Below are 17560 nucleotides of genomic sequence, written 5' to 3'. Positions count from 1 at the left end.
TCGACCTAAAAGGAGAGTATGTTGAAAAATAAAACCGACTTTGGCCAAAAAAACGTCTCCGTGTTTCATTTTTCAGGGACTTATCAGACTGCCTAGTATATCCATTTTATGCAGAACTTGCGAGACTATTTTAACTCACATTTCTATCAAAATTCATAAAATTAATTAAATTTATAAGTTGACAATTGGTGTATTAAAGAAAATATATGATGTACTCTAATTTTTCAATTATTTCTTTTGCAGATTCTGAAAACATCTATGCAATGCTTATCATATTTGAGAGCGTCCTATAAACACAATGACTTCCATAGATGATAAAAATGATTGAACTTTTTTATTCATTACATACTGAAAGCATTCATCAAATTTCTGACAAATTGAAGGCGCACTTAGAATAAAAATACCTAAAAAATTACTAAACTGTCAATAAGATTAAAAGTTTTTAATGGAGTTTTCAAGAAAAAATCCACATTCTTGAAGTGTTTAAAATCATTCTCTAGAAATTGACGTCTCACGAAAATCTCGAAAGCATTGTTATCGGTTTTCCACAATAACGATTGGGTAATGTGAAAAATTTTGAGGAAAGAGCTGTTGCCAAATTGACACACATAATTGAGATTCAGTTGAAGGATTAACCCTACAGCATTACCCTTTCTTACCACAGCAACTCCTGGTTCTCTCACGTACTAGTGTGTCTATTTTTCGAACAAACGAGTACTTTTTAAAGTTTTTCATTTTATATTAAAGCTTATTCTTTTACGAATCTATCCTCGTATTCTAAAAGTTTTTTTTTGTGTTTATTAGAAAAGTATAAACAATGAACAAATGCAAGATATGTGAAAAATTGATTTAACAAAACCAGTGTATCTAATGCTAAAAATAAATATTGATCCAAATCGCTGCTGTACATTACAAAAGTTATTTTTTAAACAAAAGCTGTTTTTAATTCTCGAATCATACATATATCTCAGAAAGACATCAATTTCACTTAAGGTACACTTAGGGCACGATCTCATGTTTGCTTGCGGATAAATCACAATATAATATTTAAACAACAAGCTCGTTCCACAACACTGTTCCGACCCAGATCGCTGATCAATTTCTCTAGAAATTACCCCAGACGAAAAGCCTCATAAAGTTACCATGTAAATCTCTCCGCGCAGGTCCATTAGTATCCAAGGTCTTTCGCTTCAGGCGTCTCTGGCTCTAGTAACGCATTTCATCATGCATTTCTTGTAAACCATTTGTCGCCAGACTTTACTGTCCTAGCATACCTCATTTACTTCCTTTACGTTCATACATTTTCTCATGCAAGCCCTTGTGTTTCTATGACTTTTTACATCTTTTCGAATGTTCAGTGCTAACCAAGGTGCAGGCGAGTATGCCCACTCTCATTGTTAAAGCAAGTGGAAATAAAATATGATGTTCGAGACCATTCAGTATTTTATTATTTAAATTAAAGTCAGTATTTGTTTCGCTTTTTGTTAAGTGATTTTCCCAACTTAATCGTCTTCTGGTGTTGAGAGAAGTGGCAAGTCGGATGACGTATGACTTCCGGTTGTGTCGGGATTGATCGTTGGTGAACAATCGTGATCGTAGCCTCCGGAGGCTAGATTTCTGCTTATTTTCCAAACGAACGAAAAATTTTTTTGGGTACAAATTTTGTTGGGATCGACTAGGGACTAGCGGACACATATTCTTGATTCCTTTGATAAGGCATTTAGAAGCTTATCTGCTAATTTGTTTGATCGATTTCAACTGAACCGGACGTGATTCCTCCGCTACCCCACGCCAGTCTGTAATCTATTCAGCAATATTTTTGATCATTCGAGCCGGATAGTGCATAAGTGGAGAAGCATGATCTTAAGGCTTAACAAACTTACGTACTGACCGGGTGATTGTTCGCAACATTGTGAACCGTTCGAGACAGGCTCTCATGCATGACAAACCTACTTACTGACTGTGGGATTGATCTGAACATTGCAAACGTCTCGAGATAGGCTCTCAGGCATAACAACGATAGTGCTGCTGGATTGTTTGTAACATTACAAACGCCTTGAGACAGCCCTGCTGGAAGTAAATGGATAGAGTATTCATCCGTCTGAATCATTTTCTATCTTTAAGATTCTATATCTACAATCACCTCTATTCTGTTGAATCCCAATCTTCCTATCCATATCTATCCGCCACTTATCCACATGTATACTTTTCTTTCCACTCCCAATCCCTGTTCTAGTGTTTATTTTCAAATGAATCCTCCACTTATCCACCTCTATCCTTTTCTATCCGTTGGGCAATAACAAATTTCGCTTCTCTTTTTTATTCCCTATTTTCCTATCCAAGTATATCCATTTCTATCTAAATGAATCCACAGCTTATCCGCCTCTATGCTTTTCTATCCGTTGGGCAATTTTAAATTTCATCTATCTTTTTTAATCCCAATTTTGCTGTCCACGTGAATCCATTTCTATCATTTCTGAAATATAAAATAGCTCTATCTTCATGCACCCCAGTATTTCTATCTCTATCAATCCTCCAATTATCGACTTCTATCCTTTTCTATCCATTATGCAAAAACAAATTTCGTTCATCTTTTTTAATGCCTATTTTCTTATCTAAGAAAATCGATTTCCATCTTTTCTGAAATATAAGATAGCTCTATCTTCTTGAACCCCAGTCTTTCTATCTAAATAACTCCTCCACTTATACACGTCTATCCTTTTCTATTCCTTGGGCAAACAAAAATTTCGTCTATCTTTTTGAATACCTATTTTCCTATCCAAGTTAATCCACTTCTATCTTTTTTTTAAATATGACATAGTCCTATTTTCTTGAATCCTTGCATTTCTCCTTGTATTTCTATCCAAATGAATCCTCCGCTTATCCACGTTTATCCAAGCGAGACGCGCGCTAGTTGACGTATATCCCTGACTTAGTACCCGCAGGTTCCCAGTAGGTGGCTGACTGTAAAAATCAGACACAATTAAAATCATTTGCACAGTCTATAACTGGAGGGTCAGCAGACGCCTTTGCAGAGTTCAAAATTCGACTAGATAGTCGTAAAGATAGAAAAAGATAAGCCCATGGGACCACAAGGTATAAAGTCAGTGATTAAGAAAGATAGACGGTGGTGAATACCATGGATAAAAAAAGATAGACAGTTGTGACTGCAAAGGATCGTCAGGGATACGAAGAGATAGATATAAGTACACGCGACGGATAAAGCGTGGAAAGAAAAAGATAAGTTTTGTGGGATGCAAAGTGTGCATTTGGGAAGAATTGAATATCTCTATCTTTTTCTTTCCATACGTTTCTATCTTTTTTAATCTTTTTACTTCCGGCAGGGAGGCTCTCAGTCATGATAAACTTACCTACTTACCGTGTGATTGTTCGGAACATTGCGAACACCTCGAGGTAGGCTCTATGGCATTACAAACCTACTTACTAACTGCGGGATTGATCTCAACATTGCAAACGTCTCGAAACAGGCTCTCAGGCATAACAACCATAGTGCAGATGTATTGTTTGCAACATTTCAAACGCCTTGAATCAGGCTCTTAGTCATGACAAACTTACGTAAAGTACAAGTCCGATAACTTGCCGTTCGATAAGTGTACACTCCCCATAAAACGTCATCACACATACGGCACGCACAATAATTGTGATTCTCCCACTACGTGTGCTATTTTGCTCATGATTTACGCATGCGTTCACCTAATATTGTGCTACTAGAGGAGGCAACCGATAAATCCGCAGTTCCTGGAATTTTCCACCCCTAAAGCCCCGAAGTTGGAAAGTTATCGGACTTGTACTGTACTTACCGTGTAATTCTTCGGAACATTGCGAACTCAAGGTAGGCTCTCAGGCATGAAAAACCTACTTACTGACTGCGGGATTGATCTCAACATTGCAAACGTCTCGAGACAGGCTCTCGGGCATAACAACCATAGTTCTGATGGATTGTTTGCAATATTGCACACGCCTTAAGACAGACTCTGAGGCATGACAAACTTACGTACTGACCGTGTGTTTCGCAACATTGCGAACGCTTCGAGAGACACTCACAAGCATGAATGACATATTGATGATGGATTGTTTTTCAACATTGCAAACGCCTCGAGACTGGCTCTCAGGCATGGCAGATATATTTAGTTGCAACATTGTTGCAACATTGCAAGCGCTCTGAGACAGGCTCTCAAGCATGATTTACATATTGACGGTGGATTGTTTGCAACATTGCAAACGCCTCGAGACAGGCCCTCAGACATGACAGACATATTAATTGTGAATTGCTTGCAACATTGCAAGCGCCCTGTGATAGGCTCTCAGGCATGACTGACTTGTTTACAATGACGGATATGTTTTGCCTTGTTTCATTACTTAATTTTGCTCAAGCCTTGATTAGAATCTAACGAACCAATTTTGGCATTAAGATAGGTTGAAGAATAAATTGTCATTGGTTACTTCGATTACATCTATAAAGAACTATTTTCTTATATTTCTGAAATTTCAGTGTTCCTGTAACCGCGAATTCGAGCACTTCAGTCTATCAAGACGTTGTATACGCCTAGCCGGACTCGGTTCTTAATTCATGAAGACATGACTCGGAAAAGACCTTTGGCTGAAGACTCAGACCCTGTAACCTCTATGAAAGTTCGTTTGGATTCGGAATCTGACAGTTCGGCCTTTTTCTGGTTTCTGACAAGTTTTGCTTGCTACATCAAAAGTCGCTGTAAGGACTCGGATGGACACCAGCTTGAACCTAAACCAATCTAGATTGCTGGTAGAGGCTTGACTCTTCATCTTGAATCTGGGCAATCATTGTCACTTATCGAGGTGACTAGTCTTCGTCTTCGCGATCTTTGTGTGATCACTCCATCGGAAAAAATTCTCGATAAAAATTGGCACTATATCCAAGGGCTTCCCTTAGCGGCTCCAAAATGAACTGCACATGAACCTATCGATATGCTTTTGAGCACTAAAGCTTACGGACCACCACTTCTTCTCAGTGGGCACAAAATTTGGCGACGTCTTAATGACATCATGACGACATCTTTACGATGCCTTTACGACATCCTATGTCCATGTCGTTAAGGTGTCTTTACGATATTGTTCTAAAGTTGTTGTAAAGATGTCGTAACGATGTCGTAAAAACGTCGCCAAATTTTGTACCCACTGGCTTCTAGATGAAATTCGTCAAGCCTACCGTCACCTCTCGGTCCCTTTCTGGACGTGTTTGGCTGGTCTGATCGAATTCACTATTCCGCAACTGAAACCTCGTTCTGTCGTAAAAACCCCACTGAGTCCGCATTCGATTCCTTCTTAAAAAAACTGAAAAAAAACAAACAAAAACAGCAAGATCAAATTTTGAATAGTTGAAATCCAGATTCTGTGTTAAAATTTGCTTTAGAAACTCACGGAGTAATCGCTATACTTTATCTTGCAGCGTTAAAAATTTTTAAAAATCAAATACCTGTCATTTACATGGGATGAAGGCGCCTTCAAGTTCATCTTCTTTTAGTAGCAGTTAAGGGCACGTGATACTTAGAAAATTGTCGATTTTACCAGGTTTAGGTTCTCCCGGCTTTTTTTTCTAGAATAATACATATTTTGTCTTAAAATTTTGGGAAATGATAGCGAACATGCTAACGGACGTCCCCACACACTTTTTTGTAGGTTAATTAAAAAAAGTTTAAATTTAACAAAATGTGATTAATTTGCATTGCGCTTAGGAAATAATATCGATTTTTTCAGTGTTAGATTCCCCCAGCTTTTTTCCTAGGATAAGAAATATTTTGGCTTCAAAATCTGGGATATGATAGCGAACATGCTAACGGACTTCCTTGCACACTTTTTTTGTGTTATTTATCAACAAATTTTTGATATTGCTAACAGCGTGCGCGTATATTTCTAGGTTATGTGTGTTTCAATTCACCCGAGCGTTACTTCCAAACTACACAATATTTTTGGACGAAAACTTTGGACTTACAAATAAACATAGTAACTAATCTCCCGGAACTAACCTTGTTCGCAGGCAATCAAAAAAGTGTATTTCATAAATAATTTCCAGATTATCGAAAAGGCAGAGATGAAAAACGACGTAACTTCAAAATAATGCATAAAATTTTTATTTAGCACAATACATTTTTTTTGTTATTATCCCTAAAAAAAGAGTCCGGAGGCGTCCGTTATGATATTTTATAGCATCTCCGAATTCAGTTTTTCCAAATTTTCATTTTTGTAGAAAAAAGCCGGGTAAGCTGCAAGTATCACATGCCCTTAATAAGCGTTCTGTCGGTAACTTTAAGTATTTTGTCTGCATGCTAGCGCCACGCACTGGAAACCTCAGACAACAACGCTGAGATGCAAGTGAAAGCAGTCAAGCAGTGTCCTTGAGGTTACGAGGCGAGCTGTCAGAACTAAAGGTAAAGGATTTGTTTAAATTCTGATTTTTCATATTATTCTTATCGTAGAAGGTATTAAATTTGTGTAAAAGTAAACATGTAAATTATTGCATATATTTATTTACATTTATTAGCCAATTTTCAATTTTTGTTTAAACTTCGCGCGGAACATACTACTTGAGCTACTATGGATGCGCTTGAAGTCACTTTCAGCAAAAGTTAATGCCATTTTTTTAAATTTTTAACTTTGCAAAAAAAAGTATTGCGATTACTCCGTAAGTCACTGATGGAAATTTTAACGTAGAATCCGAATTTCAACAATTTAAAACCTAATCTTGCTGTTTTTTTCTTTAAGGGCATGTGACACAGCTAAATACCTATATTACCGACGACAGTTTTTCAGTTCACTGAATGTTTTTTTGAACCTAAGAACTTTTTTTGTAAATAAAATATCGAGCTGAAACTTTGGAAAATGTATTAGAGTACAATAAAGTACGTTTAGGTACTGCATTTTGGTAGGAACTTCACTGAAAATTATTTTATCTTTTTTCTGAACCTCGACATTTTTTGAACGTTCCAACTTTTTTTATACATAAAATATCGGTCTCAAAATTTGAGAAATGCAAGAGCCGAAAGAAAACTACGTTTAAGTACAAATCTTAATAATAAAAGATGTAAAAAAAATTTCGACTATCAATTCTATCGGTATCAGCCGGTAACGCTGTACACGAAAATACGAAACCTCTAGAGCCTCGTCTAGTGGCCGCCAGGGTTCGTATTTTCGTGTACAACGTTATCGGCTGATTCCGATGGAATTGATTGTTGAAATATTTTTTTTTACATCTTTTATTATTAAGATTTGTACTTAAACGTAGTTTTCTTTCGGCTCTTGCATTTCTCATAGTTTGAGACCGATATTTTATGTATAAAAAAAGTTGTAACCTTCAAAAAATGTCGAAGTTCAGAAAAAAGATGAAATAATTTTCAGTGAAGTTCCTACCAAAATACAGTACCTAAACGTACTTTATTGTACTCTTAATACATTTTCCAAAGTTTCAGCTCGATATTTTATTTACAAAAAAAGTTCTTAGGTTCAAAAAAACATTCAGTGAACTGAAAAAGTGAGGTCGGTAATATAGGTATTTAGCTGTCACATGCCCTTAAGGACATCTGATGAGTGGGTCACGTGACCAGATTCCTACCTTAACGACACATTTTGTATTTCCCAACTTATTTTCACACAAAGCGCCAGATCGAGTTGAAAATTTGGGATAATAAATGAAAAGCACTAAAAAAAGGTAGGTCTGTTCTTGAATATGTATAATTATTAAAAAAGTTTGTTTGTAAATAATTTTTGTATACTTTTTTTATAATTATTATAATTCACGACCAGATCCAACTTCCTTAGTGCTTCTTATTTATTAACCCAAATTTTCAACTTGATGTGGCGCTTCGTGTGAAAATAAGTTGGGAAATAAAAAAGTGTCGGTATGGTAGGAATCTAGTTACGTGACCCACTCGTCACATGGCCTTAAGGGTACTTTTGTAGATGATCCTATCGGTTCCTTCGGCCCGCCAGGGTATATATCAGTTTAACTACTTTATAAAAATTCATTTTATTATTTTAAAATGCATCTTATTGGTTGAAAATTTAACTATTTGGTTTGAAATTCGTTTTTCGTTGAAAATGAACTTTTCTCGCTATAAACTTAAATATTTCATAATTGGTTACATTTTTTCTTTTTTTAATTGAAAATTCACAATTTGGTTGAAACTTCATATATTTTGATGTAAATCCGTCTTTTAAAAGAAACTAATCCTCTTGACTGAAAATTGAAGTACTAGGTTGAAAGTTTAACTACTTTGTTAAAAATTAATTTTATTATTAAAAAATGCATCTTATTGGTTGAAAATTTAACTATTTGGTTTAAAATTCGTTTTTTTTTGTTGAAAATTAAATTTTTTAACTGTAAACATAAATATTTAATTATTGGTTGAAAAATTGTTTCTTTTGAATTGAAAATTCACAATTTAGTTCAAACTTTATACATTATAAATTTCCTTGACTGTAAATTGAATTACTTGGTTGAAAATTGAACTACATTCTTAAAAATTAATTTTATTACCTGTTTGTTTTCAGTTAAAAATTCACAATTTAGTTGAAACTTTATATATTTTGATGTAAATTCGTCTTTTTGGATAGAAATCTAATCCTATTGAATGAAAATTGAATTACTTGGTCGAAAGTTTAACTACTTTATTAAAAATTCATTTTATGATTTAAAGCTGCATCTTATTTATTAAAAATTGAACTATTTTGCTTGACATTCGATTTTTTTATGTTGAAAATTAACTTTTTTAGTTGTAAATTTAAATTGATTAAATATTGATTGTTTTCAATTGAAAATTTTACAGTTTGTTTAGAACTTTATATATTTTTTTGTAAATTCGTTTTTTTTTATAGAAAACAAATCTTCTTGACAGAAAATTTAATTACTACGTTAAAAGTTGAACTGCATTTTTAAAAATTTATTTTATCATTTAAAGACGCATCTTATTGGGTGAACACTGAAATTTTTGGTTTAAAATTCGTTTTTTTTCTTCATTAACTTTTCTAATTGTAAATTTAAATATTCCATTATTGGTTAAAAATGGATTATTTTTAGTTGAAAATTTCACAATTTAGTTGAAGTTTTATATATTTTCTTGTAAAAAAAAGTTCAACTACTTTGTTCAAATTTTATTTTATTACTTAAATATGCATCTCTTTGTTTTAAAATTAAACTATTATGTTGAAAACCACCCTTTTTTAGTAAAAAATTCTATTAATTTCATAGAAAAATGAGTAAAAATTGGTCTTTTTTCAGTTGTATTCAACTGCTCTCTTAAAATTAATATTTTTTCTTTAATGAAAATTCAACTAAATGGTTGAAAGTTGAAACTTTTCTTATTAAAAATTAATTATTTCAGTTAAAAATTCAACTATTTGGTTTCAAAGTAACTTTTTTGTTGAAAATTCTACTGTTTTGTAGAAAATTCGTCTTTTTTGCTGGAAAGTTTAAGAATTTACTTGAAAGAATTTAATTTAATTTGGTTGAAAAAATTTTTTGTTTTGTAGAAAATTCCTCTATTTTAATTTGAAAATTCAACTGTCTTCCAAAAAAATCGTCTTTTTTTTAATTAAAAATTCCTCTTTTTTGGTAGAAAAGTTTATGGTTGAAAATTGAATTGTTTGTAGTTGAAATTACTTTTTTCCCCAATTTTTAAAATAGTGTCACATAGTTATAATAATAAAAAAATCCATAAATAATTCAACAAAAAATAAGGTTATATTTACAGTATGAAGAAAAAATTACAATTTTTGAACAATATGAATAATTAATTCGTCCACTCTCGTATTTTTTTAAAGACCATCTTGAGTTTCTTTTTTTTCGAAACAGATTCGTTCCCATTATTTATGTCCACAAGAAATTGTCTCACATTCTTCTTCAACATTTGCCATTGCAATTTATCCATTCCAGGATAAGACTTCGGTTTTAGGAACAAAATTAAATCGTTTTCGGTCTTAAGATCGTTCGGTCTTAAAACTTTTTTTCTTTTATCCAACTCCTTTGGATCAGAAATCGCTTCATCCTTGGATTTCTTTTTTGTATCTCTATTTTTATTACTTTTTCGTAATGAATCTATTTCACTTTGATTTATTTCATTTTGATTTTTTCCCAAGCCCTGCTCCTTCTTAGACTTCTTTGCTTCAGATTTTCGTTGTTGTTTAACAAAAGAATTAAATGCATCACGGGATATTCGTTCTGAAAGTTAAAAATAACTTCATTTTAGAAAAATTTCAAAAAAGACCATTTTTTTCTTATGAGAATAGAAATTTTTCTTACGTCCAATTTCGACCGCTCCTACTGGAAAGGAAATTTGCTCTTGCGATAATTTTGTGTTTTTAATATTCGAAATTGCTATTTTTTCGATATTCTTCATTTTTTCTACAGATGTCGAGGGTTTTGGAATTTCGGAAACGTCTTCTATCTCGAAATTTAATTCCTCTTCAGAATCATCATTAGCAGGTTTAATTAGGTTGAAAATATTCTTTTTAATCTCTTCGTGTGTAGAAATACTATAGAAAAACTTCAATAATTAAAGTAATTTCAGGTGTAATCAGTGGCGTAATCAAGGCTTGGCACCTTCTTGTCAAATGAACAAATTTTCCAGGTTTGGGCCATCCATAAATTAGATTAACAATTTTAGGCTTTTCTTTTTTTACTAGTTTTCAACAAAATAGTTGAATTTCCAACCAAATAGTTGAAGTTTTTTAAAAAGAAAGATTTTTTATCCAAAGAGATGAATTTCGAACACAAAAAGATAAATTTGCAACCAAGAAAATTAATTTTTAACCAAAGAGTTGCATTATTAACCAAATAAATTAACTTTCCAGTAAAATAAACGAGTTTTTCAAAAAAATAGTTCAAGATTTATCCAAATAGTACCATTTTTAGGCCAAAAAGACAAATTTTTTCGAAGACAGTGGGATATTTAACGAAAAAATTACTTCTCAATGAAGAAAGATAAATCTTCAACCAAGAAGGATGACTTTCCTAGCATAAAAGATTAATTTTCAATAAAGAAGAATTATATTTTCCAAAAATTATTAGATTTTTAAGAAAATAGTTGAATTTACAATTAAAATGATCAATCTTCAACTGAAATAATTCAATCTTCAGTTAAATTTAAAAATGCAATCAAACATTAATTTTTAACAAAATATTTTAAATTCGAACAAAATAGTAGAGTTTTTAAGGAAAAAGGACAAATTCTCAAGAAAATACATAGACTCTCATCTTAAAAAAGATAAATTTTCAACGAAAAATTGAATAGTCAAATTTTCAGTTAAGATATTAATTTTCAATCATAAATAAAACGATTTTTCAACAAAATAGTTTGATTTTCAACCAAAGAGATAAATTTTCAATTTCAATGATGAATCTTTGAAATTTTCCAAAAAGATTAGATTTTTAACAAAATTGTTGAATTTTTAACCAAACAGATAAATTTTACATTAAGAAAATTAATTTTTGACCAAAGAAGACAAGTTTTTAAACAATTACATAAATTATCAACTAAAAAGGATACATTTTTAACGAAGTTATGAATAATTAAATTTACAGTTAAAAAAAATTAATTTTCAAATCAAAAATTTCAACAAAATATTTCAATTTTTCAACCTAAGAGATGAATTTTTAATTTACATGACGAATATTTTAACAGAACAAAAAAATAATTATCAACAAAATATGCTGACTTTTAACCAAGTAGTTGAATTTTCAAACAAAAAGGACAAATTATCAACAAAATACATGAATTCTCAACTAAAAAATATAAATTTTTACCGAAAAATTGAACAGTTAAATTTTCAGATAAAAAAATTTATTTTCAGTCAAAGAGATGAATTTTCAATTAATCTTTTAAAATATTCGACAGGATTAGTTATATTTTCAGTTGAAAAAATTAATTTTCAAACATAAAATTTTTAAGGAAGAATTGAATAATTAAATCTTCAGTTAAAAAAATTAATTTTCAAGACAAAAAAAAACGAATGTTCAAAAAAAGTAGTTTAATTAAAAATTTTCGTGAAACTTTAATTTTTAACACAATATTTTAACTTTCAACCAAGTAGTTGAATTTTCAAAGAAAAGGGACAAATTCTCAACAAAATAAATAAATTCTGATCTAAAAAAGATAAATTATCAACGAAAAATTTAAGAGTTACATTTTTAGTTAACAAATTAATTTTTGAACTGAAATAAAACGAATTTTCAATGAAATAATTTAATTTTCAACCAAAGAGATGAATTTTTAATTTAAATTATGAATATTCAAACAAACAAAAAAATAATTTTCAACAAATGAGTTTAACTTTCAAACAAGTACTTGAATTTTCAACAACAAACAAATTAATTCTCACCGAATACTGTAATAGTTGATATTTCGATCAAAAACAACTTCAATTTTAAATAAAAATTAGTAGAATTTAATCAAAAAAGATGACTTTTTAAGGATAAGAAGATTTTGCAGTCAAAAGAGAAAAAAAATTCAAAAAAACTATTAAACTTTCAACAAAAAATACATGAATTATCAACAAAAAAACAGATACTTTTTAACGAAGAATTAAATAATTCAATTTTCAGTTATAAACAATTAAATTTCAAATAAAAAATTCAACGAAATGGTTCAATTTTTCAACCTAAGAGATGAATTTTTAATTTACATGATGAATCTTTTTAAAAAATGATTATCAAAATAAATCAATTTTCTACTCAAAAATGAACATTTTTACCGAAAAATTGAAGAGTTACATTTTCAGTTTAAATAATTCTTTTTCAGCCAAAGAGATAGATTTTCAATTAAACTGATATAATATTCTATAGGATTAGTTACATTTTCAGTTTAAAAAATTTATTTATATTTTCCAAAAATGATTAGATTTGTAAGAAAATAATTGAATTTACAATTAAAATTATGAATCTTTAACTGGAATTGTTGAATTTTTAACTAAAAAGATGAATTTTCAACCAAGAAAATTCATTTACTACCAAAAAAAGGCAAGTTTTAAAAAAATACGTGATTTTTCAACTACAAAAGATAAATTTTTAAAGGAAGAATTGAATAATTAAATCTCCAGTTAAAAAAATTAATTTTCAACAAAAAAAAAACAACAAATTTTCAACAGAATAGTTAAATTTTTCAACCTAAGAGATGAATTTTTAATTTACGTGATGAATCTTTAACAAAACAACTTAACTTTTAAATAAATATTTTAACTTTCAACCAATTTCAAACAGATCTTTTTCTTTTTCAAACAGAAATAAAACGAATTTTCAACAAAATAGTTTAATTTTCAACCAAAGAGATGAATTTTCAATTTAAATGGTGAATTTTTAAACAGAAAAAATGAATGTTAAAAAAATGAGTTCAACTTTCAAATAAAACTTCAATTTTAAATCAAAAATAGTAGAATTAACGAAAGAAATACGAATTTTTAAGTATAAGAAGATTTTTCAGTCAAAAGAGAAAAAAATTTCAACAAAACTTTTGAACTTTCAATCAAAAATACATGAATTATCAACTAAAAAAGATACATTTTTAACGAAGAATTAAATAATTCAATTTTCAGTTAAAAGAAAATTAATTTCAAACAAAAATTCAACAAAATAGTTCCATTTTTCAACCTGGGAAATAAAATTTTAATTTACAGGACGAATCTTTTTAAAAAATGAGTATTAACAAAATATTTTAAGTTTCAACGAAGTAGTTGGATTTTCAGACAAAAATGACAAATTTCCGCCAAAATACATGAATTTTCAACCAAAAAATATACATTTTCACCGAAAAATTGGAGAGTTAAATTTTCAGTTAAAACAATTCATGTTCCGCCAAAGAGATGAATTTTCAATTAATCTTATAGAATAGTCGACTGGATTAGTTAAATTTTCAGTTGAATTAAATTTAAATTAATTAAATTTAATTAGTTTGGTTTAATTTAATTTAATTTAATTAATATAATTAAATTAAATTTTAAACACAAACAAAACGATTTTTCAACAAAACAGTTTAATTTTTAAATAAAAAGATGAATTTTCAATTTAAATAGTGAATCTTAAAAAAAATGATTTAATTTTTAATAAAAAACAGTATAATTTAGCCGAAAAAGAAGATGTTTCAACTCAAAAAAAGATTTTGCAGTCAAGAGAGAAAAAATTTCAACAAAAAGGGTTAAATTTTAAACCAAATAGTTGAATTTTAAAGAAAAAAGATCAATTTTCAATAAACTAGATTAATTTTCTATCCATAAAGACGACCTTTCAACAAAATACATGTATTTTCTAAAAATGAGATGAATTTTCAACAAAAAAAATTTTCAAAGAATAATGTAATAGTCGATATTTCAACCCAAAATATAATTCAAAATCAAAAACAGTACAAATTAACCAAAAAGAGTAACTCTAAACTAAAATAAGTTTTTGGAGTCAAGAGAGAAAAAGATAATAATACTGTTAAATTTTCAAACAAATATTTGAAATTGCAAATAAAAGTTGAATTTTCAAAAAAAAAAAATTAATTTTCTACTCAAAAAGACCACTTTTTAACAAAATAATATATAAATTTTCTATCAACTAAAAAGAAACTTTAAAAAATATTTTTGTTTAATTGTTGAATTTTTCAGCCAAAAAAAGAAAAAATTTTTACAAAAGGGTAGCATGCTGTCATGTAACAGTTTTTAAATAAACAATTGTATTTTTTACCAAACAGGATAAGTTTTCAACCAAGAAGATTAAATTTATACCAAGAAAAACGAATTTTCAACAAAATATATCAAATTTAAACCAAAAAGTTTCACTTTCAACTAAAAAAAGATAAAATTTGAACCAAATAGTTGTTAAATTTGTAATCAAAACTCAAATAGTTAAACTGTCAATTCAAAAAATTTATTTTCCACAAAATATGAAATTAATTTTCATCAATATAGTAAATTTTGAGACCTTTAACTAAAAAAATTAATTTTTGACAAACTAGTACAATTTTTTTATAATAAAGATCGCTTTCTAACAATCTAGTTGCACTTTCAACAAAATAATTAAATTTGAAACCAAACAATAGAATTTTTAACCAAACGAGATTAATTTCAAACAAAAAATATAATAATAGCCTTTTTAATAAAAAAAAATTAACTTTTACCCAAAAAATATAGTTGGATTTTCTTATTGAGTTTAAGTTATAAATATTATAAGCTGGTAACGCAGTTTTATGGAAAGTACCGCCAAATTACGCCTTAAAATAAAACATGAATTAAATAATTTTTAAGTTTAGTTACCTTGGCAGTTCTTCATCAATCCATGGTAACTTTAGCCAATCTCTTAAACTCGATGGTAGAATATAATTTTTGGGAAGCCACTTGGCTCCAACCGCCTTAAAAGATTTTGCAGATTCGTATAAAGAACTGTACCAGTCGCAAGATTTCTTGATTAAGTGTCGAGAAAGAACCCTATATTAATAAAAAGAAAAAATGTAAAATTGGCTTTAAAATTCGATTAATAAAATATATTTAAATTCAAGACATAGTAGACCATATTTAATCAGGATGTCTACCCAGCGGATGATTTCTTTGTCTTTAGAATTGATTAATTTCTGGTAATTTTGTCAGTTTTTTAAGATGCTTTTGAGATACTTAAATTATAAGTAATATCTCAAATAACTTAATTTTTGTAATCCTTTTGTGTTTATTTTAAAGGCTCTTTTCTTCCTAATCGTGAATTTTCTTTACACATTCTTTAAAATATAATTAATTTAATTTTTATTATTATTTTCTTGTAAATCAGAGAATTTATTTTTAATTTAATTTTAATTAAAGTTATTACTTTTATTATTATAATTTATATGATTTATTATAACATTTAATGTAAAGTTTTATTCAGAATTCAGATAAATTCTAACCTTTTTTCGAGAAAAAATTTTTAACTACGATTATTTATAATTAACAAATTATTGAAACCTAACAAATGGATACCTTTTTAGTCACCAAATTATTATTTTTTTTTTTGAAATTTCAAAATTAGATATTTATTTGTTTCACATTTTTCAGTCACAGATTCAAGGGACAGGATTTGCTACCGGTCAGGGAATTTCAGAAAGTTAAGGAATTTAAAACTGCTCAGGGAAAATTTGGTTAAAAACTCAACAATTTTGTTGATAATACTTTTTTTGGTTGAAAATTCAACTGTTTTGTTGAAACTTCGTCATTTGGGGTTGAAAATTTGTCGAATTTGGCAGAAATGACATCTTTTTCGTTAAAAATCTCAATTTATTTTCGAAAATTAATTTTTAAGCGAAAATTCATCTTTTTAGTTGAAAATTCATATATTTTGTGGAAAACATGTCTTTTTTAGTAGAAGTCTAATTTTTCTGGATTAAAAATTCAAATATTTGATAGAAAATATACTTTCTTTTTTTTATTGAAGATTACACTATTTGGTTAAAAAATTATTTTTCTACTGTAAAAACTATTATTTTTTTGTATTAAAAACTGATATTTTTTAGTTAAAAATTCATTTATTTTATAGAACATGTGTCTTTTTTGTTAGAAATATCACCTTTTGGGTTCAAAATTCAATTATTTCGTAAAAAATTTCTTTTTTAGTTGAGTATCTATTTTGTTAAAAATGTATATTCATATTGAAAATTAAATTATTTTGGATAAGATTTTTTTCTTTATTGAATGAGAAATCTTTCTTGGTTAAAAATTCAACGTTTAATTCGACTGTTTTGTATTAAAAATTAAAATATCAACAAAAAAAACTAATTTTAACCAAATATTCCAATTTTCAATGAAAGTGATGACTTTCCAACTAAAATGATGAATCTTTAACAGCAAGAGCTAAATTTAAAACCAAAATGATGAATTTTCAAATAAAATGATGAATATTTAATTGGAATAATTGAATTTTTAATCAATATTTGAATTTTTAACTAAGATTATTAATTTTCTACCAAAACAAATTTTTAAGAAAATAGTTACTTTTTTCAACTAACGAGTGGAATTGAAAATTTAATTGATGAACGCTCAAAAACATAAAATAATTTTTGAACAAACTATTTCAACTTCCAAACAAGTCATGAAATTTTCAACCAAAACAGACGATTTACCAAAAAAATATATGAATTTTTGAACTAAAAAGATAGATTTTCAACTAAAAATTCAAGAGTTCAATTTTCAGACAAAAAATTCAGTTTCAGCAAAAGAGTTGAATTTTCCACTAGTCTGATAGAATATTTAGCGAAATTAGTTAAATTTACAATTAAATAATTAATAATTGAAAAATAAATTTAAAAAACTTCCAACAAAATAGTTCAATTTTCAGCCATAGCCATGAATTTTCAACTAATCTTTTAGAATATTCAACTAAATTAGTTAAATTTAAATTTAAAAAAAATTGATTTAAAAAACCAAACGAATTAGCAATAAAATAGTTTAATTTTCAGCTACAGAGGTGTAGTTTTGACCAAAAAGATAAATTTTCAACCAATAAATTAACTTTCTACCAAAAAAGACGAAGTTTTAAAAAAAACACGAATATTCAACTATTCATTCAATATTCATT

At 28.6% G+C, this 17560-nt stretch overlaps 2 protein-coding genes across 2 annotated transcripts in view; one reads left to right on the top strand and one right to left on the bottom strand.

Moving 5' to 3' along the window:
- Nucleotides 1–762, top strand: part of LOC117178532 — a 12492-nt gene extending 11730 nt beyond the window's left edge. The window contains exon 8 of the mRNA XM_033369960.1: nucleotides 244–762. Coding sequence (XP_033225851.1) covers nucleotides 244–315 — 72 coding nt within the window. The 3' untranslated portion in view covers nucleotides 316–762. The remainder of the gene's footprint in view (nucleotides 1–243) is intronic.
- Nucleotides 763–9746: 8984 nt separating this feature from the next.
- LOC117178025 overlaps nucleotides 9747–17560 on the bottom strand; it is a 13883-nt gene continuing 6069 nt past the window's right edge. Inside the window, exons 3-5 of the mRNA XM_033369222.1 lie at nucleotides 15277–15447; nucleotides 10292–10524; nucleotides 9747–10210 (exon numbers count right to left, since the gene is read on the bottom strand). Coding sequence (XP_033225113.1) covers nucleotides 9783–10210; nucleotides 10292–10524; nucleotides 15277–15447 — 832 coding nt within the window. The 3' untranslated portion in view covers nucleotides 9747–9782. The remainder of the gene's footprint in view (nucleotides 10211–10291; nucleotides 10525–15276; nucleotides 15448–17560) is intronic.

This window comes from Belonocnema kinseyi, chromosome 8, assembly GCF_010883055.1.
Source record: "Belonocnema kinseyi isolate 2016_QV_RU_SX_M_011 chromosome 8, B_treatae_v1, whole genome shotgun sequence".
Classification (NCBI taxonomy): Eukaryota; Metazoa; Arthropoda; class Insecta; order Hymenoptera; family Cynipidae; genus Belonocnema; species Belonocnema kinseyi.
This window is presented reverse-complemented; position numbering and strand designations above follow the sequence as displayed.